Genomic DNA, 27420 nt, shown 5'->3' with positions numbered 1-27420 from the left:
ATCCATGTCACATACACTGGTGAGTCTGGGACGTGTTCATACTGGAGGTGTAATTGCAGTGGGGTGCTATATCTGACAACAAAATTACAGGGCTTTCCATATTTGTGGGTATCCAAAGGCAAGTGAGATGAATCCTGCCCCAGGGAACTGTTTTCAAAAAGGCAGCATCCTTGTTTGCACAGCATTTTTGAATGAATATAAACCAAAAGAGTAGAGACACGATTGGCTTAACACAACAGCAGCCTATCAAATTTAAGCAATGCCTTAATCTATTCCCAGTGCATACAATCTGAGATCTCTTGAAACAAAGCAAGCTGCTTCTGAAGCAACTGCTTTCAAAAACCTTCATTAAAACTTCTGCTAATTTCATTTAATCAACAGAGATTGGAAGAACAGGTGCAAGATCCAATGAAATCACTAGCACTCTGTTTTTATCTTGAATCCGTCATTCTAAAATCAAATCTTTGATGTAGGCTGTTTTAGAGAATACTGTAGGTAGAACTGTTAGCAAAGAGAGGTTTACATTTTTGGTTAGAGATTTTTGCAGCTTAGCAAGTAAACTGAAAAACACTATTTTTGTTTGATCTGCTAATTGCAGTTTTCAGCCCTATGCAATTAGGTGACTGGAAGAGCAGTAAGGCCAGGGCAGATTTCTACTCACAGCTATTGCTAGGAAAGACATTGCTAGTGTAGAGGTAGATAATTGGGGTGGAAGATAATGAATACATGCTATATACACAGACAATACACATCTCTTGTAAGCATTAGGCATCTGCATTTCTGTAGGGTGTATATGTGGTTTATATGTAGGTATATCCTGTTTTATTTGGACATATGTCTGCATGTACAATCAGATTCACACTCAGAGTGTCAGTACCTCAGTACGTGTTGCCTTTTGAAAACTGTTACAGGTGGCACAGCCTCTAGGATGGAGTTTGACAGTAAAAATTGTGTGGTTGGCTTGATGGTGCTTGATAAAATCATGGGAATGGAGGAGAGTAAGGTGCTTAGGCAACGCTTAAGTTAATCTCATGCCTTCCCATGAAGCCAAGCAGTACACTAAGGAGCTAGCTATTCACTACAGAGCAAGGAAAAGATGCAGTTCAAGATGGGGAGCGTCCTGCTGTCTCTTCTTTTCTGGTACAAAGGTATGCACTTTGCCTCCTGAGAGGTGCTTTCAAATATTCCTATTTGTGTTTCTTGTTTCAGCCATGCTTTCTTGTGCCAGGGGCTGTGGGGTACAGAGCAAGCTCTTCTCTACATTCTCATGGAAACATAATAATTCGGGGAAAGGCAAAATGTGGAGGAGATGTGTAATTTATGTACATGAGTGAGCAGCATTCTTACAGCTCTATGAATATTCAGTAGTAAAAGTCAGTTTCAAAAAATAATTGCAGTGTAAAAAAATTGCCATCTAATTTGTCAAAATATGAATTTGCAAAGAAAATTGTAGTGCAGCTGAGCCAGTGTGTAAATAATAACGCTGAAAAATGAGGTACAGAGTAACATGAAAGACTGGTCTTTCATTAATCAAAACTCTTTATTTATCAAAAACTGATCATTTTCTCTAGCAGCAAGACATTGCTGATGAAGATTGCCTTTTTTTAAAGACCTTTCAAGGTGTTTTGCCCTGGAAAAGACTTCCAAAGATACTTTTAGAACAAAAAGAAATTTGTAAGTCTAGAAAATCTGAAGGGTATTTATCAATTTTTGGGCTTTCTCATATTAATTTTTCAGAAAAGTAGCAACAAAAGTAGGTAAGCGGGAGATAGAAGAAGCCAGATAATTTAGGGTCACAGTCTCCTTCCATTTTAATTCACCCAGTTGTGGAGAACAAGGAGATTATTTCCTGGTTTATATTTAAATTTCTGGCTTCATCAGAGCCAATGGCAAAGCTGCTTTTTTCTTAAATGAGGCTGAGGGTTACTCTTGGTAAGTGGTGGGCAGTGTCTACTGACATGAATGTGTGAATCAAGCATGATCTGTCATGGTGAGGAACAGATTAATCAGACAGTCCAACTTTTCTCCTGTGGGTGTTGAATTCCTGGTGTTTTCGTATATCTGGCTTTTTCTATCTGTTTTTTTTCTCTGTTTCCATTGAATATTTTGCTCTACCAAATTTCATGAGTAGGAAAATAAGTGCTTCTCAACTACCCATGCCTTCATTTCATCCCATTATGTTTGGCTGTACCCAGCTCTGCCTAATTAATAGGTCTTTATTTTAATCTCCCAGCAAATATTTGTATGTTCTCCTCGAACCTTATCTCTTCACTCTCTTTTGTTTCACTTGGGAAGGTTACTGGTTCCTGAGCTTCTAGGAAAAGTGTTTTTATACAGACTGCAGCATTTTTTCCCCTATTGGTGGCATAACTGCAATTAGTCCTTGGAATAAGTTCATATACCTTGCTCTGAGTTCCAGACACAGCTTGCTTTTAATAGACACCCACACATCAGGATATTTTTGGAGACCCTGCAGTGAAAAATAAGTTGCAAGATCACTTTCCAGGCATCACTCCTTTGGTATTTAATTTATTTTCTTAATTTATTGTATTTCTTAATTTACTGGTTTTCTGTTTCGCCGTCTAAGTGTCTTCTTGATGATAAAAAGAGAGCAGCCCAGGTGCCCCTCACGCTCCTGCTCTCCCAACACGAAGATGCCTCCAGGTCAGCCCTCGCAGCTACGTGCACTGATGCCACGATAAGCCGCTTAGCTTATTTTCCCTGGCAGAGCAAGTGGCTTAGAGAAGCACCCGCGCCCTGGCCGGGCTTGTGTTCTCTGGGGACACAGCCCAGCAGCAGCAGCAGCAGCATATGGAGCAGCAGAAGGGCTCCTGCGAGGGGCGGCTGCCGGGCCCTGCCCGTGGCGAGGGGCGCGCCCGAGCCCGGCGCGACACGGACGCGCTCGCGGAACCGCGCTCACGGAGCCGGGCTCACGGAACCGCGCTCACGGAGCCGGGCTCACAGAACCGGGCTCACGGAACCGGGCTCACGGAGCCGGCTCACAGAACCGCGCTCACGGAGCCGGGCTCACAGAACCGGGCTCACGGAGCCGGGCTCACAGAACCGCGCTCACAGAACCGGGCTCACGGAGCCGGGCTCACGGAGCCGGGCTCACGGAACCGGGCTCACAGAACCGGGCTCACGGAACCGCGCTCACGGAACCGGGCTCACGGAGCCGGGCTCACGGAGCCGGGCTCACGGAACCGGGCTCACGGAACCGGGCTCACGGAGCCGGGCTCACGGAACCGGGCTCACAGAACCGGGCTCACGGAGCCGGGCTCGCAGAACCGCGCTCACGGAGGCGGGCTCACACAGAGCTGGGATCGCAGAGCCGCGCTCCCGGAGCCGCGCTCACGCAGCCGCGCTCCCGCAAAGCCGCGCTCCCATAGCCGCCCTCCCGCAGAGCCGCGCTCACACAGCCGCGCTCCCGCAGCCGCGCTCCCGCAAAGCCGCGCTCCCATAGCCGCGCTCCCGCAGAACCGCGCTCCCGGGGCCGCGCTCCCGCAGAACCGCTCTCCCATAGCCGCGCTCCCGCAGAGCCGCGCTCACACAGCCGCGCTCCCGGGGCCGCGCTCACGCAGAACCGCGCTCCCGGGGCCGCGCTCACACAGCCGCGCTCCCGCAGCCGCGCTCCCGCAGCCGCGCTCCCGCAGCCGCGCCGCCGTGCCCGCTGCGCCTGCAGGAACTGGCACACCGCAACAACTGTAGAATGGAGAATTCTCTATTTTCACATCTGTTTCTGTAGTTTTGAGAAAAAAAAAAAAAAAAAAAAAAAAGTAAAGAAATTAAAGGCTCACACACGCCTTTGTTAACAACTTCTTGAGTAGTGCTGCCCTTAGGCATAATCAATGCATCTAATGAAATTACTATGCAGGCAATGTTCTGCGTAGTTCCAAGCAGGAAGGAACAAACATGTCAAGGTTAGAAAATGCCGAGAATTTCTAAGGAACGCTTTGGGGGAAAAAATAATTAATTATACATCTCTTAAGAAAAAAAGGAGGAAAAGTAAATTTATTTTTTTTTTACAAATGACTTTAGCTTTTTTCAAATATTGTCACGACATGAAAAAATAGTAGAAACGTTATGGAAAATGAGAAATTAATATTAATTAAGTAGGTGTAATTGTGAATCCTTCAATATATTTTTTATTGCCTTCAAATAAATACTAGTAAATATTAAATGAAATACAATATAAATGAATGAAAAGAAAAATCTAATGAAAATAATTGAAATAAAGAAAATGCAATTGAAATAAAAATAATACAACTGTGAAGAATCCCCACAAAATGAAGGAGGAAAAGAACAGCCTATTTAAAGACCGAGAATCAGCACAAAGGATGAGACCTCCCCTTTGCAGGCCAGTGTCCTCTTGCCCTCCGTTTCTGCTCTGGCGGAGCCTGGCAGCGGTCAGCAGAGGTCAGTGCTGATGTGTGATCACACCTGGGTGTTGGTCCCTGCTGGCTGCTGCTGGGGCCACAATGTCATCTGCAGGAGAAACAGGCTGGGCATTTGGCCAGCCTGGCTTTGGCTGTAGGAGTCCCTGCACGGGCACCCTGCTTTCACCTGGCCAGCCTGGCGTCGATGTTTTTGGGTGGACACAGACCTGCACGTGTCCTGCAGGTCTCTGCCTGCCGGCACAGCTCCCATTTCAAGTCCACGCTTTTTAGAAATAAAGGTGCTATTTGCACAACACACGGTCCCATGGAGCCTGCCTAGTGTGGCCATGGAAAAAGCCCCGGGGGAAAATCAACAAAGGCAATCACGAAGTGTGTGGGCAGAGGAGCTGTGCTTGCCAAGGGGACCTGGGGACTGGCCACAGCTGCAGCAGGAAACCCTGGGACCACTGCCTCTGTCACAGGGGCTAGGAGAGATGGGGAGAATGTGCCACTTCCCAAAATGCACCTTCTTACGGGGGCTGGTGCAGCCTGATGTGAGTCACCTCGGTCGCCTGGCACGATTTTCAGGGCTGGGATGCAAAAATAGCCTAAGTTAATAATATAGCAAGATAAAAACTAGCACCCAATGGGCACAGAGGCACTGCAATGCTTTTTTTCAGTGTCTCGACCCTCTGTATTGCTTACAGGCTGTTACCTAACTCTGCTTCCTGATGCTAATGCGGCGCTCAGGGAAAAGAGGGCCTTTCAGAAAGCATGGTAAAACCAGTGCCACCTATTCCAGCCATTTTTGTGACTTTTTAGAGCTTTTCTGGGGCTCCAGTTTTACTTTCCTGGGGTTTTAGATGATTTACTTTCCCCTATCCCATAACACAGAGGTCCAGAAGGGAAGCAGGTGACTGTGCAAAAGGAGTCATTGTACCAAAAAGCACTGCAGCATCGTGGGGGCATAGCTCTCCACTGGGGGGAGAAAAAATAATTTACCTCTCTGAGTGCTGTTAAACTGAGATGTTGCTTGCAGAGATGAGACAAAAAAATCAACCATTTTGCAGCTGAAGCTTCTAGGACACCTATATAATAAAGTAAATAAATAAAGAGATTAACATTTTCCACATACTTTCCTTGCAATGATCAAGTTGTACATGAACTTATTCCAGTAAATTGAGTGACTGTCATTTATTCTGTGTTATATTTTATTTCTTTATTTTTATATTTATAATGTGCTTTCTCATGCTTGTATATCTGTCATTAATTCCTATACTAAAAGATTACTTGCTTCTGTGACTTTATGGTCAGGATAGAGAATATGATTCCTCAGAGTTACTGTATTGAACACAGCCTTTGGCAGTATTACTTCTGCCCACACTTATCTCCCTCCTTTATTTCTTTTATTTAACCACATTCCTAATGATTACAATTTTTACAAGAAGCACAATTACCTGTTCCTGTTATTAAAATGCCAGCAGCTGAGTTTCCTTGCTATTGATTACCCCTTTTCCCAAGAAGCACCCCAGGGCTACCTCTGCCAGCTCTTTTCTTTCTGCCCCAAACCTGGACCAGTTCCTGGAGTATCATTCCCCTTCACCCTGCTCAGCAGCAGGTGCCAGCTGGAGACATCTCAGGACCTGGGCTCCAGCCCAGCCTCACCGGCACAAAATCATCCCCTGGATCTTGTCGCAAGCCTTGGTCCCTAAATCCTGTGCTATGGAATAACATTTGTGCATGGCGGTGCTCTGGACACAACACACTGCAGGGTGGGATGAAGGGACAGGAAAGGCACATGCCTTATCTCTCTGCCTCCCACAAACACAGATAATAATTTATTTCACTGGACTGATGGTTTGCTGAAGGTCCTGGAGGGCTGTAAATAGAGCTCTTTCCTTTTAAATGTTTTGGGTTTTTTGTCATTCCTGTGCTTTTAAAACAGTCCCTGGTGGCCGTACAGGCCTTATGACTCTCCCTTGAATTGCAGCAATTCGTTCTGTCTGACCTACAATTACCAATTATCTTTGTAACCTTCCTTGAAGGCAAACATGCTCGCTATAAAAGCATGCTGCCCATCACATTTTTAGACTATTGGCAGCCAGCTTTCCTCCTCATTTCCTTTGTAGGACAGGGCCTGTCACAGCTGTAAACACACCAATATATCAATTACTATGTTTTGTGGCCAACTGCAGGCAAGGGCATCTTTCATTTGCTTTCCTCTCCCAAGGCCAGGGGTTATCAGGCTGCACTGCCCAGGTAGGAGGGCATTTGGCCATCCAGTGCTGTGCTTACCCCACACCAAACCTGCTGCTCCCCTGTACCATGGTTGGGTGGCTGAGCCCCTTGTGCTTGAGCCCTTAGCAGTTCATCTCTCCTAGCTGAGAAAGGGGAAGCTGAACTCCTGTTTGAGGTGTTTAAATCATTAAGTTATGTGGTGAGGAGTGGAGGTGCCCAGCCAGCTGGGACAGCCAAAGGGGCAGCATGCCAGCACTGCCTGGCACCCTGGCACTGCCTTTGCATTACTGTGTGTTGTGGGACTGACCCAATAAAACCTTGCATTGAAAAAAGGGCTTCTGGGCTTGAATTTCCCACCCTTGCTTGATTTGCAGTGGTGTCCCCTGGCAGGTGAGGCTAAAAGCCTTCAAAGCCACTCTGGTAGCTCAGGAGCAGGCACCACTGGCTGAGTGCAGCCACCCACAAAATGCTGGGTCACCTGGGGAGGAGGATTTATCCCTGGTGGTTGAATTTATGCTACCATACACCCACCCACCTGAAATCTATTCCTTTTTTCCTGTTGTTTCACTCACAGCTGTTGATTTTCCAGCTGCACGTGTTAATGGCATATTAAATTTTGATCTTGGGTCTCAAAGGGAGGGACTCAGGAGGCCTACTGAAAGGCTCAGCATTGAGGTCACAAAGCAATATCCTATGCCATCCTGGTAACACACATCCCCTTTTCCCCACCCCAGGCATGGAGTGCCCAAGAACAGGCCTCACCACACTACAGTCATGGAACAAAACTTCCTTAGGTTGATGGCTGGAGTTGATAATCCAGAAGAAGCCTTTTAAAGTTCATTAAACCACCATAAGAAAAACAACAACAAAAAACCCCAAAACCACAAAAGTTCTCCACAAAAATCAGGAATCCTTCCCTTGCAGCTGGTGCTCTTGGAGCAGGGCACCTGTCCTGCTGGGACAGGACACCACTCTATGGGCCAGGGGGGCAGGAGACACACCTGCCAGCCTGGATCTCACACCCCAGGTACCAATGCCTCTCCAGCACTGGCATCAAACAGCTCAGGGCAGGCAGGAGAGGCAGCCACTGCATTACTGTCAATGGCACAGATGGTCCAGTTTTGGTAAGTGATAAAATCCTGGTTTCTCTTGTATTGACAGACAGCATTAACTTAAATTACCTTTACACAGGTTTAAGTCGAACTTCTTTGCCCCATGTGGCACAGCACTGGAGTGGCTTTGAGTTTGCCCCTCTGCCTTGGTTTTCTGATTGCACAGTGGAGTTTTATTGTAGACTGCTGTTTACTTTTTCTGCCAGGGCCAGTGCCATGAGTTAATGTGGTAAGTTCCTGATGTGAGAAATACTGCTCTGGGACACTGAAACACAGGAGACCATCCCTGTGTTAGAGAAAGAAATTTTTAAAAATTTCTTTATTATTTTGCTTTTGGAGGTCGGTTTTTTTTTAGACTCTTGATACATTTCCACTCATTTTCACACCCAAGGAGCAGTAGCATTTCAGTAATACACAGAGCTTTGTGTATAGTTTATATTTCAGCTGATTATAATTGCTCTGTGTTTGTGAGTCTTTTGAGATGAAACTTGCTATAGTAATGTAAGATGTAAATTCCCAGCATTAGCTGGAGCTTCCTAGGCTCAGCAAAGTGACAGTGTATGAATGAATAAATCATAACTAGATTTCAGTGAATAATTCAGAGTCTGATTCATTTGGTGAAAAAATCATCTTTTCATATTCACAAAACCTCTGGAGATGGCAGATTTCTTATGGCTCCTGTATGCAAGCTCTTACCTGCTCAATCACTTTTTCCTTACTGGCTTGTAGATTCCCTACATCTTTGAAAACCTGATGTTTGACATTTGACTTGTGTTGATGAGTTATCAGCAGTCATGGGATTAATTTTTAGTATTTTATTTTAATAGCTGTTTGGAAATATTATACCAGTCTAAAAACTATTAACATACTCTGCTTTGGACTTCACTGTGAAGCAAGAAGAGCCTTTTCAGTAAGGAAAAAGCCTCATAAAAAAGCCATTGCTCAGTAAGAGGCAGGAGATAAAACAGGTCAGATGTTGCAAAAATAGCATCTCTGCATCCACAGCCACAATTACTGGTTTTCCCCAAGAAAGGAAAAATGGATTCTGTCTGTAAGACAGATTAGGAAGGCCTATTTACATTTATTTTTTCTCCATCACATCCAGATGGAGTGATCTCCGGCCAAGCATCTTGTGAGGTGCCATATCTCCTCCAAAGATTCTTGGGATCTGCAGTGGCACCAGGCTAGGATTTCACCCTTGAAGTTCATCAGCTTAAACATTTTAAGGGGAAAATGTGGAGCAAGAAGACAGAAAAAATGGATATTTGCAAAATTAGCTGTAAAGCCGAGACTGAGGGGTCCAGCACGTGTTTTGGCTCAGGGTGATTCAGGTGTATCTGATCAGGAAAAGGAGATGCCAAAGGCATCTGAAGAAAACCTGATGGAGGAGTAGCACAGACATAAACACATGCAGTGCCCTGCTCCTGCCCATGTTCTCTTGCCTTCTCCTGGCAGTCAGCCTGGGGAAATGTGGTAGATCCATCAGTCCTTCCTCTATTTATGTGGCTCTATCTCAGGAGTATATTTTTATTGTATTTCCTGATGTTTGCTCACAGCATCCTTGTTTCTGATCTCTCTCTCTCTCTCTCTCTCTCTCTCTCTTCCTCCCTCCATGCCCACTGCCCAGCTGTGATGGCCCTCTCCCCAGGAGAGGTAAGTCTGGATAGTTCAGCTGCCAGGTGAATGCTGGGGCTCTGACACTGCCCAGCCCTGGAGCCTTGGGCAAAGGAGGTATGGCACCTGGCCCTTCAAGCTCAGGCACATGCTCTGACTGCTGAAGCCAAGGGAATCCAAGTCTGTGGAAGACTCTGGAAGTCTTCCAAGTCTGTTCCAAGACTGTGGAAGCTTTGTGCATCCTGCAGCAGTCCAGACAGGCACAATCATTTGTCTAAGGTTCAGAATTCAGATTTGGCCTCATAACACTAATGTTGATTACTACATTGATTTATTAGTCATTTTTTACCTTTCCTTTAGGATGAGAGACTGGAGCTGTGGCACAGCAAGGCTTGCAAATGCGATTGCCAAGGAGGCCCTAACTCAGTGTGGTCCAGTGAGAATAATGGCTTAGAGTGCATGCCAGGTAATGGAGAGAGCCTTCAGCTGTGTCTGTCTGTGCCCTGCAGCAGCTTCCCCTTTGCAGCTGGCATTGCAGAGCTGCCACCTTCCAAATCAGCTGCTGATGGGGCTGGTGGAGCTGAACCAGCCCTGCCTCTGGTGAGGTGAAGGGATGATCCTGCACCATCTGGCAGAGGCAGCCCCCATGCCTGGGCTTTGGGAGGTCACCTAGGGTGGCCCATGGTGGCCCGTGACAGTGGACATTTGTCTTTCTTCTCCTGGAGCCCTTGGTGCTGGTGCTACCAGAAACTGGCTGGGGCAGCTCCTGGCGTGTGTAGGATTTGCTGTAGGAAACTTCTTGTACCACCAGGCTCATTCTGCCTTGTGACATCTTCTAGACTCTCCAGGGATCAAGAAAAACAGTTTATTCCTTCTTTGCAGCATATTTTGGGAAGGGAAGGGAAGGGAAGGGAAGGGAAGGGAAGGGAAGGGAAGGGAAGGGAAGGGAAGGGAAGGGAAGGGAAGGGAAGGGAAGGGAAGGGAAGGGAAGGGAAGGGAAGGGAAGGGAAGGGAAGGGAAGGGAAGGGAAGGGAAGGGAAGGGAAGGGAAGGGAAGGGAAGGGAAGGGAAGGGAAGGGAAGGGAAGGGAAGGGAAGGGAAGGGAAGGGAAGGGAAGGGAAGGGAGGGGGAAGGGAGGGGGAAGGGGAAGGTGGCAGGTTTGGTTGATCTGTCCATGGCCAAGGAACATGTGTGCAAGGAGTGGTGCTGGGTTTCCTGGCCAGGCCAGGTGTGAGGGGATGTTTCTCCCATTAGTATTATATAGCTGAGTAATGAAGGCACTTCCCTTGTTCTCCTGAATGAGGAACATTTCCACTGTAACTCCCACTGTCGCTGTCCCCAGAGAGGGAATATTTGCATTCCCCTTGCCCAGTCCAGCCCAGCCCAGCCCAGCCCAGCCCATGTTGTGTGGCCTGGCATTCCCTGCTGCCCAGGGACAGTTTGCAGAGCAGCCATGCAGAGGCAGAGCTGCTGTGGCATGGCTGAAAGGACAGCTGGCCTCCCAAACACTGCATGACTTTTCTCTGCCTTGGCAGTAACAGTGTTCAGTGGTTCAGCTGCTCTGGCTGGGCAGGCAGGCGTCTGTTTTGGCAGGTCCCTGTGCATGGCACAAACGGACTCACCAGAAGGTGACCTGCTAATTGCATTACACTTGTGTGGTCTGTGGATTAGTGTTGCTAAAAGTAAAGTTGGGTGGTGTTTGAGATTAGCCTGATGAATAGTAAACACATGCAAGGCTTTTAACGTGGTGGAAAAGCATGATGTTTCCATGCCTGGAGGAAGGCAGGACAGTGGCTATATGTTTTCATGGGGAAAAACATGTTAATGAGGTTCCAGCTGAGCAAGATATGTTAATGAGATATTGATGCATGCAATATTGACCTGGTAGAGCTTGCTAATGAGACATCGACCACATGGCTGCAGTGCTGGGGAGTTGCAGTGGGGAGTCCACAGTCATGCCAAGTTCTGGGCACCCACTGATGCTCCCCATATGTTGATTGTTTTTAACATGATGCACCATTGTTCAGGCATGGATAAGGCAAGGAAACCTCTTACCCATAAGCTTTGCAAGCTTTGCTTGCTCCTTTATTGCTGAGACCCATGAAACAGACTATACTAAACTGAGGGACAGAATTACCTTTGGGAACTCCAGAGGCTCCACAGGCTGCAAAATCAGAAAAATCAGGAAGTGCTGCCCATGACATAGATGTTTGCCTAGGCAATCCATATGTGGCACTTGAGTGCCTTCATTCTGTGTGTCTTGATACACAATGATAACCTGATCACATGAGAAAAAAAAAATATCATAACAAAAAAACCTGCAACTGGGTGCAGGTAGCATGCAGGTTCTCAGTATCACTAAAGTCTTGCCTTCCAGAGCACTGTGTGATGACCCACCACAGAAAGTTTTAATGACAAATGAATATTTCTTTCTCCAGTAGTTTTTCAGCCAGTCGTAGTGTTGAATTTCTCCCTATTGAAGTAGACAGTTGTGGGGGCAAGATTGTTACCTTGAAGATCTGCAGTCAAAAACTGAGATGGAAATTCCTGAGCCCTCAGCAGGGCTGAACATGGCACCTCACTGGCACCAGACCACCTGCAAGTTTTCCACAAGGCAAGGCAACCTCCAGACACAAAGTCCCCATAGCAGAAAATGCAGATCTGAGGGTGCTTGTGGAGGGATGACCAGAGCTGGCTCAGCAATTTTGCCATGCAAGTAGAGCCATAAATCAAGACAGACATTGGAGAGGCAAAAGGAGATAAAGCCCAGCAAGAAAAGAAGTGCCCAGCATTGCTTAAGGACCAGGTGAGAGCTGACAGCCTGGAGACTGGATCCAGGTTGATGCACACAGTCAGGCTCTTCTTCCACATGCTTAAAGGAGGGAGATTCAGACTGCAACATCTGAATAAAACCTTTCCCCCAAAAGTTGCAGTCAGAACAAGTCCAGTAAGTTTGAGAGAGAAAGAAGAGGTAGAAATTAACACAAATGAAGGTTAGAAATGAAAATCGTATGGCCCCATGGAAGATTGTGGTCTGGGATAAGAGCATTCCCAGCATCCTGATCAGGGAGAAGAGAGAGCAATGAAACCCCAGGAGGTGTTCACAATATGTGTGCAAACACACCCAGAAAACAGAGCCACTTCTGTCCCTTAAGTGTTTTTCCCTTGTTCTGCAGAGTGTCCCTACCACAAGCCCCTGGGCTTTGAGTCTGGTTCTGTCACCCCAGACCAGATCAGCTGCTCCAACCCTGAGCAGTACACGGGCTGGTACTCCTCCTGGACAGCCAACAAGGCCCGTCTCAACGGCCAAGGCTTCGGGTGAGTTCAAAAATGCCTCCCTGAGGGGTCCTGGGGCTGGGGAGCCCTGGCCATGTGGGGGCAGGAGGATCTGCCTGGGGGGGCACAGTGGAAGGCAGGACGGGGCTGGTGGTGTCCCCCCAGGTGTGCGTGGCTCTCCAAATACCAGGACACTGCACAGTGGCTGCAGATCGACCTGAAGGAGGTGAAGGTGATTTCGGGGATCCTCACTCAAGGGCGCTGTGACGCTGATGAGTGGATGACCAAGTACAGCGTGCAGTACCGCACCGACGAGAACCTCAACTGGGTCTACTACAAGGACCAGACTGGGAACAACCGGGTCAGTGACCTTTGCTCTTGGGCCACTTTGCTCTTGGGCTGGAAGGTGGCATGTATGGTGACAACAGGTCTAGGGGAAGGTGCATCAAAAGGGGGATCCAGCAGGGTGGATGGGTCTCGGTGCTCACTCTGCGTCAGGGAGCGGCACAGAGAGGAGCCATTCCCCCTGAGGTGAGAGTGTGTCATGCTGACCAGTGCAGAAGGACAAAATACATTATTTGTGTTTTCTAATGATCATACTGGAGTCCAGATTAAGCCCAGAGGCATTAGCTGGTACTCCAGAGAAGGCAGCACCTCCATGATAAAACCACTTTCTCAGCTGTGGCCACACAGCCCCAGCCATGCCTCAGCACTGCATGGGGATTTCTTTTATTGCCATGTCCAGGGATAGTGTGTGATACTGATGTAGGAAAACCCCTCAGATAAAATCTGCAGCTAGTTAAGCTATAACCACCAAATCATTTCCATGCTGCACTTCTTACTGGTTGCCTTGAAACAAAAAATTGCATTGGGGAGATATTACAGAGTTACCTCACTGTCCAGTCCAGGTGGGTTGGGAGATGCCACCACTGCTGCCTCCCATGTGTCCTCAATGTCCATCTGTGGGAATGGCCGTGTCCTAGCAAAAGAGGTTCTGTTGGCTTTGCTGAACTTCCTGCAGCCCTGGGGAGATGCTCAGTTTTCCCAAAAAAAACAGGTCATGGCATGGCAGCAGATGTGACATCCAGGCCAAGGAATGGGGAAAGGGCCCTCAAATATAATTTTTTTGTCTATACTGGCTTGTGTTGGAACTTCAAAGAGCCAAAGTCAACCATGTTCACTCCAAACAAGCAGTACCTTGGTACAGGAAGGTAAATGAGAGAGAATGGTATGAGAATGAGATTTTATGGCCTAACCATAAAACGTGCAGGACTGATGGGGGAAAATGGCCTGCTTAGAAAACTGCATCAGTGTGACCAAAATTGTCAACACCTGGCTATTTGTTTTGAGGGTGAAGGGGAAGGAGCCTCCTTCTCCTCTGCTCTGCACAGGCACCCCAAACTCAAGGGACAGGATTTCCAGCCCCCTAACCACCCCTCCCTTCACAGGTGTTCTATGGCAACTCGGACCGCTCGTCCTCGGTGCAGAACCTGCTGCGGCCGCCCATCGTGGCGCGCTACATCCGCCTGATCCCGCTGGGCTGGCACGTGCGCATCGCCATCCGCATGGAGCTCCTCGAGTGCCTGGGCAAGTGCGGCTGAGCGCTGCCCTGGGCCGGCCCTCCTGCCAGCACCCAGCCTGCAAGGGAGGGCTGCCTGCAATAAAATGGTATCCACACCATGCCTGTGTACAGCTGATGGGGGCTGTGGGACACACACAGGGAAGGGGAAGGTTCAGGGCCGTGGCTTGGATCCCGTGAGATGCAGTGCTTCTGGCCCTGGGTGTTGGGTTGGGGAAGTGATCATCACAATGTGCTGTGAGCACTGAAATACAGGCAGATGTTATCCAAAGGCAGGGCTCAGATTCTCTTGGGGAGGGCAGGTGTAAGCCAGGACAGACATCTCACGGCCTGGGACAGGCCTGTCCCTGTTACAATGGCCCCCATCTGAACCTCACACTCTCAAATCACCTCCTGCTTGCTTGTATCAGGAACCCTCTGGCCTGAGCTGCTGGGGCTGGTTTTGGGAAAGATATCAGTGCCTCGAGCACCAGGTGGATAAACCCTCTCTGTATCCTCTCTGTTTCTGCACTGACACATCTTAGGCACCCCAGCACTTTGCTCCCTGTGGATGTTTGGGCACAGATAAAAGGACTCACTCTTCTTAACTGTTTGATCTCCGTGGCCTCATCTCCAGTGGGTGTTTAGCACCCAAGGAATTTGGGGCATGTGGATGATGAACCCATCTTCCTGGGGTGACAGCCCAATCCCTAAGGTTCATGTCCCTGCCTCAGCCCAGGAGCCGATGCCCAACACAGCCCAGATGGGAACTGCAGACCCACAGCTCCCATGAGGGAGGGTTGAGGAGAGCTCTGGAGTGATGGCTTTGGTTTGCCTTCCCACACACCCACAACACAAACCTGGCAGGCACCAGAGACCTTTCCCCTATTTTCCAACAGTCTGTGCATCCATCCCAAAGAGTCACAGCATCAGAACCTGAACTGTCTCAGGGAAGAGAGGAGAGGCATGAAGACAGTGGCACTGAGCCTGTCTGCCTCTCCTGTCCTCTCCTTATCCCTATGGGCAGAGAGGTGACTATAGGTTGGATATTAGGAAAAAGTTTCTCACAGAAAGAGTGATAAAGTACTGGAATGGTCTGCCCAGGGAGGTGGTGGAGTCACCATCCCTGGATGTGTTTAAAAACGACTGGATGTGGCACTTGGTGCCATGATCTAGTTGAGGTGTTAGGGCATGGGTTGGACTTGATGATCTTGAAGGTCTCTTCCAACCTGGTCATTCTGTGAATTCTGTGAATTCTGTGAATGCTCGGTGTGCAGAACAGGAGTACAGATATCACTAAAATCAAATGAGATGTGACCAAAAACATGAGAAAAGCCTTTGGATGGCTGTGCAATTCATCACATTCATTTGTGAGAGCAGATGTTTCTGTCTTATTTTATTCCTCTATGTAGAGACAAATAATAGCTGCTAGAGAAATAAGCTCTTCTGGCAAGTCTGAAAGCTGTTCTGCTAACCAACAGTATGAAGTCTATAGAGATGTAGAAAAGACCAATTCCCATCTGCTGAGATGATTGCTATACACCAGCACACCCTTGCTTCCCTCCCACCTCCTCATCCATGGAGAGGATTTTTGCCTATCCACAAATTGGTCTAGGGACACATTTTCTTAGTAAGAAATCACTGTGTGGTTCTCTCAATGCTGAACAGTCAAGGCAAGCTCTACTAAGAAGATCCACTGAGCTCAGGGCATTTCCTCAGCAGCCAAGCTGTGGGATCAGCATGGCATAACAGCCTCCCTGGAGGCACTGCACTTCCAGCATGAGGGAGACAAGGGCTCCCCAGCAGCCATCACAGCTCTTGTCTTGTTAATGCTGAAAGTTGAAGCATTTCCAGACCCTGGATGCAGTTGCCAACACGTTAACACACAGCTCTCCATGCCCTAAAAGCAGCACAGGCAGCTCTGCTCCATGTCCTGATGGATGCTAATGGGGGAAGGAGCCTTGGTGCTGAGTTCTCCTGCATGACTGAGTGGAGAGGGGGCTGCAAGGGGCAGAAGGATGAACTGGGCACAAGCTGGTGAATATTTGTATCACCCCAAAGCAGTCAAGCTTGACTATAGCTGGTCAAAGCCTTGCCTGTGACTGGCCTCTGACAAGCTCCTATGCACAGTCTAGGGTTTTTCAGTTGTCTGGTTTTGGAAATGCACCCAGTGGTAAAGGCCAGAAGCTCCTGTGAGGATTGGAAGAGCTGGCAGGCTTAATGCACACCCTAAATGGATGGGCTACACACCATTGTACATCAAGGCACCACACTAAATTACATATCTTCACATGACTGATCCTACATAGAGGATATAATAAAACCTTGGGTGAAGAAAATACTTTCTAGGTAGAAAGGACCTGTGCTATAACTCTTCCAGCCTCCCATCTTCAAAGAAATCACTAGACCTTTTTCTGGTTTGAAATGTATGGCAATACATAAGATGGAACACAGTGCATTTCACAGTTCATTTGCCTCTTGCCTTGCCCTGTCCTTTGTCTGCAGTTCACCTCTCCAGCTTGCATGGGGAAGGGACCTATTTCTGACTTGCAGCTAAATGATTCCTGCTAAAGCAGGAGTTTCTGTTCTGATCCTTGCTATGCAGCTCACTTGCTAATTGACCTCTAGAAATTCACTTAACCTCTGCCTCTTATATAAAGAGTGCTGAGAGGCTTAATTAATTAAGTGGTCCTAAAATGCTTTTAGAATTGCATTTGACTTCCACTTCTGCATAAATTCAGCATGTTGGAGTAACAGTGTGATTGAGGCCATCATGAAAGTGAGACAGCACCAGCTGAAGTGTAATTACATAAACACAAAAGCTTTTCCTCACAATCATAGAATCACAGAATGGTTTGGGTTGGAAGGAATCTTAAAGATAATTTAGCTCCTATCTCCCTGCCATGGGCAGGGTCATCTTCCACTAGACCGGGTTTCTCAGAGCCCAATCCAACCTGGCCTTGAATATCTCCAGGGATGGGGAGTCCACAGCTTCTGTAAAGAATTTCTTCCCAATATCTAATCTAAACCTGCCCTCCTTTAGCTTAGAGCCAATCCCCCTTGTCCTATAACTACATGCACTTGTGAAAGTCCCTCTCCAGCTCTATTGCAGCCTCCTTTAGGTACTGGAAGGTGCTGTAAGGTCTCACTAGGATTTTCTCTTCCAGGTCTAAATCTCTGAGCCAGTTTTCATAGGAGAGGTGTGCCAGCCCTGTGAAAAAATCAGTGACCCTCCTCTGGGCATGCTCTAATAGGTTCCCATTTTTCTTGCGTTGGGGGGCCCAGACCTGGACACAGCACTCCAGGGGGAGCCTCACTAGAGCAGAGAAGGGGAGAATCCCCTCCCTCACCCTGCTGCCCACACTGCTTTTGATACAGTCCAGGATACAACTGGCCTTCTGTGCTGGACATGCACTTTGTCATCTCATGCTGAACTTTTCATCCACCAGCAGCCCCAAGTCCTTCTCAGGGGTCCTCTTGATCTGTTCCTCCTCCAGTCTCTATTTCTGCTTGTGACTTTCTCAACCCACGTGCAGGATCTTGCACTTGGCTTTGTTGATCTCCATGAGGTTTGCACAGGTCCAGCTCTCAAGCCTGCCCAGCTCCCTCTGCATGGGTTCCTTCCCTCCAGTGTGTCAACTGCACAACAGGGGTTGGTGCATTCCAATTCCCACTGTCCAATGTTACTGACAAAGATGTTAAACAATCCTGCAGGTCTTGACCTGCAAAGATAGGGAGACCAATGTATGGCTTTGCAACTGCATAGAACACAAGGGATTTGAAATAGGAAGTAGGACCAATAACTGCTTTCAGCTTTATGACCTGGATTTTTAGGATGGGATGCAAAGAGAGAAGTGAAAGAACAAATAGTGCTGAGAAGTTTGTACCCAGTTTAAGTTACCTGATCAGAGACTGCCTCAGAGCTCCAGACCAGCCATTTCATTTGTAAGTCAATAGCCCCTTTATCTTAATGGGTACATGCAGGAATTATCCCTTCACTTCCACCCAGGGAAAAATGTCCACTCTGCCCTCCATCCCTTGGGGGACTAATCCTGACTACACTGGGGATACCACATGGAAATGCTCAACCTCTTCAAGGAGATCAGTTTCTGGGGCTCTGCAAGGGGAACTAAATGAGATTGTTGGAAGAGCCAACTAAGGTTTTAAGAGAAAAGCCAAATCCCCCAGAGCACTGGGCACCTCAAGGAAATGCACTTCAACCCCACTTCTGGATGGGAATGTTAAAATGCTGGACTGCTTGTCCTGGTGGAAGCTGAAGCCATTAGCTCAGGCTGGAAGTTTCCCTCTTGGGGAGGTGATGGGCACAGCTCAGTGCAGGCACGGGCAGCAGCCTGGTCTCACAAGGCTGTGGTTGCTGCACAACCCATCAGGCAGCTGTTTCAGAGGGATCTAACAGACTGCAAGTCCTGGCTTTCAGCAAGTCTTGCTGGAGCTCAGAGGGAAAGAAGGGAGGCCAGGAAAAGTGGTCCCTACTCCTCAGTTTGCTTCCAATTACTCCAAAAAATGAGCAACTAGCTGGGAAATATTTAAAGTTTTTTTAAAGCTGCACATAGTAACAAAAAACCTCATAGCCAGGATACATTAAAGAGGAAGCAATCAAAACTTTTTATTCTGGCACCTCAACACTTGTCTAGAAGTGTCTCAGTTTACATGTAACAATGATGGAATGCCATCATGACACATTTCCTGCAGTGAAGACTGTGGGCTGGAAGCTGTCAGGGCCTTTTAATTTCTGGTAGTGCCTGCTGAGGGGCTTGGTGGGTTGGTACTTTTCAAAAGAGAGAAGAGAAGAGATTCTTGCCCTGAAAGGAAGAATCCATCCTGCAATGAGACTAGAGGAATGGTGGGCAACAAAGTGTTCCCGAGATGTTTCCCTGTGGAAACACCCCATGGAAATCTCAGGCTGTGGACAGATACAAGCAGCCTCTCAGATGGGGGAGTCAGCCAGGACCTGGCAGTGACCCACTGGGCACAGGAGTCCTGGTTCTGGTCCATTCCACTCATCTGAGCCAAGCTAACGTATGGAGAGGTGCCCTGCAAGAGACGTGTCAGGAATAAGATCAAGTGTTCTAGTGCAAAATTTGCATTTTTATTAAAGACATATTTTGGAAGGCCCATTCAAAAATACATTGTGCTCAGTAAAAATTAACCATTTCCATGCTGATAATTAAGGTTACCACAGGATTTTTTTTTTCTCTTTTAGAGTATTTACAGCAACAATAGAAATTGTACAGAAGTTAAGAATGGAATACATGCTCAAAAAAAAATTTGGTAAGGTGTACCAACAACAATGATACAAAGGGTTGTATACAAACACTTTACAAATGGTTTATTAACTTGCATGAAGTCATCCCTACATATTCAACACATTTTAAAATCAATTTGTATTCCAGGATTAAAAAGGCTAACACCACAACATATCCCTTCCACAACAGAAAGCACGGTAGATTTAAAAGTTTGTGCGCTTTAGATTTCTAGTAGCTGTTAAAAAACATCAGGGAATCTTATCCATAAATTTATAAGTTTTGAAAGTTGCCTCCCCAGCCTGTTAATCTTGTACTGGCAGATAGTGAAGAAAAAAAAAAAAAAAAGATTTTCCTAAACTTCATTTTTCCTTCTTTCTTCCAAATGACACAAATTTAAATTTAAGCATTCTACAGTGGAGACCCAAGCAGTCCCGGAATTCCTTATCAGATTAACCAGATTTTAAAATGCCTGCATAGAATTTCCAATAAAATTATGGTTTCTGGGAGGATTTTAGCTTATTGTTCCATATACCCAAATATAAAGTTATTTCTTTCAATTAGTTATATCCTTCAGTAGTACGAGTCTAAGATGTGCACTAGCAAAAAAAAAAAAAAAAAAAAAACCAAGAAAAAAAAGGAAAGTCAAGACAGTTCCCTATGCTTAAAGTTTTGCCTTGTAACTAAAGAGTTAAAAGCTCTGCCACTGGATTTACATGTCAGGAGTTTACACCAAGAGGTTCATACCCTATAGGAAAATCAAAGAGCGGCTTCCACCTTGTGCTATGAACATGCTTATGCTAATGGGAAGCTCTACGACAGCAGCTACTTCACAACACATTTCTACACCTGTACAATTAAGATGCCACCTTGCATTTCTCAAAAAGGATCCAGAGAAACAATGCCCTGTGACAACAGAGACCTGGTGGAACGAAAAGCCTGGGAAGTGTTTTGGTGGGTGCACAATGAGGTAAGGTATCTCACCCAGATGAAATGGAAAAGTAAAATGAAGGAAATCCTGAGCAAGTCTAAGGATAGCTGTTCGAATAAAACAGCAAATAGGGTGGAGTAGTAGATAAGGCCTCTAACTCCCTGAAAATCTGCACTAGAGAAACAACAAAGAACAAGGCAACTGCAATATTTGAGAACCACAAGGGGAAGGCCAAGGGAAGACTGCAAAGCAGTGCAAAGGATGGCATTGGGATTCTAGAGGGAGAGCTCAGATGGCTTGGAGGTTTCAGAAGTATTTCAGATCAAGGCCCAACAATATTTTATTACATGGTTGCTAACAGTACCTGGAGGAACAATCTTTATAGATGTCTTTTCAAAATTTGGAGTCAATAATAATCTCAGAAAAAAAAACCCAACCTCAACCACATTCTGCAAGAGAGAGGAGGTAGATTGACTTGCAGAGAAGACAAGAGATGTGTAGTCATTCATAGGCTAAGACACAAATTCCACGTTCAGGCTCTTGGGCCATGTTTCAAGAGTCACTTTTGCTCAGCTGCATATTTTTTTATGTTCTAAAAGAGCCTGAGAAGCAATCTGATTTGGTGGAATGAAAGCAACCAAACATAGTGGGGCCAGTCCTCTCACACTTCACATGCATCTTCCACTGAGTAGGTCAAACCCCAGCTTTTGCATCAAACAATTGGCTGAACACAAGGTCACAACTCTGTATCCAAGCAGAACTTAGAACAAGTAAAATTCAGACCTAATCCATAAGATTTTCCTATGTTGTCTCATGTGGTAGTTGTTAAGAAGTCCACTGAGAGAACAGATGACCTAACACAGCTTTTTTTCTTACAACTGAAAGAGGATCTCCTAAAAATTTACTTTGCTAATTTTAATGAAATTTGCTTTGTGATTACAAAATGAGAAATCTTCTGTTTCAGTAAAACCTTCAGTACAGCACAAGCCTTCACTTGCCTGATAATTGATGCACTGCTGCTGCTTGACCATTTGAAAAAGGTGCCAACATCTAGAACTTCCAAACTTTGTTATATTAAAAGGGTTTACTCAAATCACCCCCTTTTAAAAAAAGGCCAGAAGTCAAATGGCTTTTTTCCTCATTCACTACAAACCCAGCTAATGAATGGTTAATATCATACCACCAGATAGAGCTGTGTAGGGAAAGGCACCTGTTCTTAAATAGTGTCCTGATTTGAAGGTTATTCAAAAATGGTTACATAGGGCACATCACCTTTCCAGCCACCTTCTGTGGCAATCCTATTTCAAATGGTGAGCCTACTAACATGAGCAACAGCCTAGATGCATGGTTTGTGATATTATCCCATTAATAGATGTAATATGTGTACTAGCTGGAATGGAAAAAATAAACATTCATTGCCACCCCACAATTTGCAGTATATCATATATGGCTATCCTTTTCATACTCTTTGTGTGGCTGGGATGCAAATATTCTTCCAGCTCTACTTTGACAGTGATCAACATGTACAGAATTAACTACATGCAAGTATTTTGAAGCATGTCTCCCTATCAAATTGTTACAAGACAACAAAAAAAATGAAACATGAATAAAACCCCTAATACTTGTAGAGCTCCCGTTTAATGTGGCTAGGTTTTGCCTTAGCTACCTAGATCACAACTGTGCTTTCAGAGCTGTATAATCTGTATTCCACTAGGTTCCCTGTGTTCTTATAGGGAGGTCTACAGAATTGTTGAGAATATGCAGCTTTTTCTGGGTGAACCCAGGAGTCTACTCAGCTAACACTTCATCACCTTTTGAAGAAAAAAAAGAAAAAAGTTGGTATGTAGCTTTTTAAACAAGTGAGATTTGTCTCTGAAGAGATCTAACTGCAATGACAAGGAAGGTGAAGAGCCTACCACAGGCCACTGCTTCCTGAAGAGTCACTCCAGCCTTGGTCCCAGAAACAAGCTGGTGTGGTAGAGAGGAAGATGACAAGCCAAATGATGACCTAAGGATGTCACATGCACTTGGAAGTTGGAAGCCTGCTTTAAAATTGATCTAAAAGTGGTGTTTGGGGAATGTTTTAAGAGACAAATATGGGATCATTGACTTCCTGCCAAGAACTCTGCCCAGTGCTCTCCTGGCAACCTCTCAGAGGGGCAACGAAGCTTGGACTGCAATAAATGGAGCAAGAAGTGTTAAATAGGTCAAAGGGACTGCTCTCTGTGGCCAGGTCTGCTGATAACAGATGTTCTAGGTTAATACATTTACATGGCAGTTAAAAATGACAGCTTAGACACTTACACAATTTCAGTTAGGATGAGCTTAAGGTGCTTTGTTTTTTTTTTAGGTAAAAAAGCTCAAGAGCTATAACAAAAACATATAGACAAGTTTAGGCAGCTTGAGTTCTGCAAAATGAGCACAACTAATTTCTGAAACTTAGTTTCCTTTTTTATTCACATCATCAGTGATGCCATAAGGCAAAAGATTGCCAAAGAATAAAATGCAGTTTAACTAGGAGCCTTTATACTAAATAAATCTATAGAGCATGTAGTACAGGACTCACAGACCAGTGAAAAGGAAAGCTCACACAAAATAGTTTGCTCTGTAATTCTCTTCCTCTTTAATAAGTCAGAAAATCTCAGTCACTATAATAAGACTCCTTTGAAAACCTTGACAAAATCACATTAGCCATATTCTAAATATTGGGAAGCTAGACCAAGTTAAAAATACACAATTCATCCCAGCACCAGCTGGCCGAGCTGCTGGAATTTCTTTCCAACAGAAGAAAGAAAATACTACATACATTCAACACAATTTAGTATTCAACTGAAAGCTACTACAGTTTGTTGAATTCAAGAGGAAAATGCAGTATGAAGTAGAAACAAGTTTCTGTAAATATGGGCCACCAAATACTAAAACATTCCTTGGGTCACCTTTGAAGATTTACTAACTACTTTAAACAGCTATATGTACAGTCAGGGATTACCCTGATATAACTTAATGGATACAGAGAAAAAAAGATCCTTTAGAAACATTTTTCCTTGCTAGAAATCATAACAACCACATATAGCCCAGTATCATCATTCCCAGCATGAAGATCTTCCCAGCAAGCTAAAAACCTTGCAGAGGCCAAATGATACATATCCACGAAGCACAGAAGAGTCTAGATTGAACATTCCCTGTGAGACTGAATGCAGAATCATCAAGGATGGAAGAAACCATTAGGATCATCCAGTCTAACCATCAACCACCCCAAGTCACCCCTACACCATATCCCCACGTGCCACATCCAGATCCCTCAAACACTTCCAGAGCTGGTGACTGCACCATGTCCCTGGACAACTTGTTCCAAAGCCTGAACACTCTTTTGGTGACTTTTCCCCCCTAATATTTAATTTGAACCTCTCCTGGCACAACAGAAGGTCATTTCCTCTCATCCTTTCACTTAAGACATGGGAGAAGAGGCTGACCCCCACCTGGCTACACCCTCCTTTCAGGTGGTCACAGAGAGCAATGGGGTCCCTCCTGAGATTCCTTTTTCCAGACTAAACAACCCCAGCTCCTTCAGCCACTTTCTCAAGACTTGTGCTCCAGGCCCTTCACCATCTCTATTGCCCCAAAAGATACATTCAAACTGAACTGCTTAGAGCCCCACTCTCTCAGAGTGAGGGATTTTAGTGGCATCAGCCCCTTTCAAAGCAGGGTTAACAGGGCTCATGTAGCTGAGACCAAGCAATGAATCTAACAGAGACTGCTAAAATAAGCTGCTAAACTGACAGTGACAACAAGTAAAAATCACGATATCTTTCCTGGATGCCCACTGAACTGAGAAAAAAACTGAATATCCTTTCATGTCTATTGTATTTATATATGCTATATATATGATATATCAATACAGTATATATCATATATAGAGAGATATTATATATCATATCTATCTGTAGAAAAATCACATGCACATTTCTTGCAGGCAATTGACAAAGGAAGAATTCCTATTTTTTTTTCAAATTTAGTAGACTTATTTTCAGTCCTGGACAAAACTGATATAACATCCTTCCATACTGTTCTTTCTGACAACAATTTTTACAGTAGTGGTGCCGAATTTGCTGTTGTTAAAACTTTGGTATAACTTAAGAGGTACTGAACAGCATGTCCAGTTTGCATTGTTATCCAAGTCAAAAGTTCAGCTTTTACTGCCTGGCTGCTTCTGTTAACTACATCTATGGCTAAATCATCCAATTTACATTCAGGTTAATCTCTTTTTGGAAAAGACAGTGTATTTGTAAGAAAAGGTGTCTTATGAGGACAGTATCTAGAAAACAAACTGTGCTGTGGAGTAATGAGGGAATAGAACTAATGTGTTTAAAAAGGAAAGATTGTATTGTTCTGACACTACAGGCCTGGCTCTCTTATTGCACAAAGTTTAGACTGGCATAACTCTTTTGACTCCTACTGGCTCACCTTTGATTTACTCTGTTGGTAGCAACAGAGGAATCAGGGTGTATATTTGCTACACTTGACATTCACCAAGGTAAAGCAGTTTTAACTATGTTGTACAGGAGACTGGAACCCAACATCTAGTAATTTGCTGAGACTGGCAGCTGAACTGGGTATGGGAATACTTGGACAGTAAGACCTAAGGAGAAATCAAGTTGCATGGCAACCTTCTCCCTCAATATCCAAATATCAGAATTGTAGCTTTAAATACATCCTGAAATATAATAAAAAGTGCAAGAGTAGTTTAAATTCTAATACAGCGTTTATCTTATTAGTTAATAGATTGCTAGAGATGTAAAAATACACATATGCATAAAAGCTTATGTCATGATCTGCAGTGCCATGCTATGCTTAAGTGTCAAAGTTGTGCATTTCACTTGCAATTCATGCTGTGTTTCTTTGGTTTTCACCCCTGCTATTAAGTGGAAGAGCACCTGCTTTCGCTTGTAGTCATGGGGCACTTTATCTCTCTGGAAGAAACAAAAATTTGGTACTGGGGCTCTGTGCTCTTGATGCAGAAATGCCATCAATATTACTAGGAAAGCTAAGGACACAGGGGAGAACATACCACATTTAGATTACTGTACAGTTCTGCAGTCTCTTACATTTAGCCAATACTTCCAACAAAATATCCCATAACAAAGCTTGGTATCGAATGTTGTCTTTTGTTTGCAACCTATAATGCCTATAATACTGGGCTCTCATAGCCAAGCAAGATTCATACTGTTACAGTCACGTTTATATCCACATTCAACTTCCTTTTATTAGAAGTATAATACTGCACTTTATATCACAAATGTATAAAAAATATGGCAGATAGTGTCATAACGATACTTTTCTTTTAAATGAGTATATTTAAAAAACAGACAGTTATTTTCCATTTATATATATATTTATATATAGAATAAAATACTCCCGATGCAATATATAAATGTTACTGTTAGTTTTTTATAGAAACTACTGTAGCTGTTGCACTGCTTCACAATGTTTCAAACAGCTCAAAATAACTTTACATTATAACATAAAAGATATGATTATAACAGTACGATATTAGGTCATCATAAATAAATATTACAAATCCTATCAAATATGGAAGTTTAAAAAACAAATTTAAGACATACAATTTAACTTTAAACCCTTAACAGGGATACACTTTTATCACATAAACCCCACTGTTTTAACTAGGCAGCAAAAAATGTAGTAAGGGCATAGGTCTAGACAATGTTTTCACCCTTATAAGTGCCAATACATACCAGAAGTCTCCCAGCTTTCAGACAGAGAGGTGCACTAAGCTGGAATGTAAATGAGAGAAAATGCAAATGCATTTTTCTCCCTGACGGGCACACTCTGCCTGGCATGCAGCGCCATTTCTGATGACTGGTAATTCATAGTTCCACTTGTGTTCCTGTATAATCCCTGACTCTCTCGTGGTGCCGAACAGCATAGCTCCACCTGTACATATTGCACACCTTTCTAAAGCTGGAAGTGCAGACCCACCACGGCTCCCCCGGCTGGTCTCCACCCGCGCCGTGCGTCGCTGGAGCGCCATTACAAGGCCGTCTCCTTGAGATCGTTCAGGTTGGGCATCCGCGCGCGGTTGGCCCGGCCGTAGGAGTGCCCGTTCTGTCCGCTCTTGGCAGGCAGCTGCTCCGAGTAGGGCGGCCCCTCGCCCACGCTCCTGGTGACGGGGGACACGTGCCAGGTGGGCTCCAGCTGGCCGGGGATCTGCAGCGCCGGCCGGCTCTTGGGCTGCGCCTCCGGCCGCACGTTCCCGCCGCCGGAGCTCTGGCTCATGGCGTGGATGCGCACTTCGGGGAAAGCAGCTTTGGCTGGCTGGCTGGGTAGGGGCTGGAAGCGGGGCTCGGCGGCGACAGGATGGTTGGAAGAGAGGTGCAAGAGCTTCCGAAGAGATTTTAACGGCTGGCTCTGAAAGACACGCAGAAACGCCCCATCGTGTCAGACCTCCCATGAAAAAGCTGTCCTGTCCTGAACTGAACACCTCGAACTTTACAGGACTTCTTCACTTTTAGTTCTGATCTGTTTGATATATTTCATCCCAAGCTATGACTACACACCTGAGGAAATGTCTTCTCATCACAGTCCAATCTATTAGTTACCAGAAAAGAGGGAACATTTTCTCCCTCAGTAAAAATTGCTCCCATCAATTACTTTAGCCTTGCATCCTTTGAAAATGCAGGCATAGACAATTGCATTAGCTGTCCATCTGTCACTTCTCCTGCTATTGACTTAAGAACCTCAGCCACATTTTATGAGGAACAGATTTCAGTAATACAAGTTCTTAAAAATGTTGTAAACATAAATTAGAGGTTAGAGTGAGTCTTGAGTAACCATCTGCACTGAAACAGGGTCTGGCAGAACTCAAAAGTCACATATTTTGTTTGCTGGCAGCTGGGTGATAGGCAGCTCTAGTCTCCCACAGCTTCTTTCACTGGTGAGCAGGTTGAAGGTAAATGGTGATATGGGGTTACTGAAAATGGGCAGCAAGAGTCTGGGGAAGCCTGAGTACACAAAATGGTGTGAAAGCAGTCTCA

At 45.4% G+C, this 27420-nt stretch overlaps 2 protein-coding genes across 5 annotated transcripts in view; one reads left to right on the top strand and one right to left on the bottom strand.

Annotated features, from left to right (window-relative positions):
• The first annotated feature begins 9358 nt into the window (after positions 1-9358).
• On the top strand, positions 9359-14293 carry RS1 (retinoschisin 1). Its single transcript, XM_056491943.1, has 5 exons — positions 9359-9379; positions 9701-9806; positions 12516-12657; positions 12781-12976; positions 14064-14293. The coding sequence occupies exons 1-5, from the start codon at positions 9359-9361 to the stop codon at positions 14214-14216; spliced, it is 618 nt and encodes a 205-aa protein (XP_056347918.1). The 3' UTR covers positions 14217-14293.
• A 4968-nt stretch (positions 14294-19261) lies between these two features.
• CDKL5 (cyclin dependent kinase like 5) overlaps positions 19262-27420 on the bottom strand; it is a 128510-nt gene continuing 120351 nt past the window's right edge. For all 4 annotated transcript variants that reach the window (XM_056485227.1, XM_056485217.1, XM_056485246.1 and 1 more), the window contains one exon: positions 19262-26794. In XM_056485227.1, the coding sequence (XP_056341202.1) occupies positions 26417-26794 (378 nt within the window). In that variant the 3' untranslated portion in view covers positions 19262-26416. The remainder of the gene's footprint in view (positions 26795-27420) is intronic.

Source organism: Oenanthe melanoleuca, chromosome 1 (assembly GCF_029582105.1).
Source record: "Oenanthe melanoleuca isolate GR-GAL-2019-014 chromosome 1, OMel1.0, whole genome shotgun sequence".
Classification (NCBI taxonomy): domain Eukaryota; kingdom Metazoa; phylum Chordata; class Aves; order Passeriformes; family Muscicapidae; genus Oenanthe; species Oenanthe melanoleuca.
Note: the sequence above shows the minus strand (reverse complement) of the source record. Positions and strands in the feature narration are given on the sequence as shown.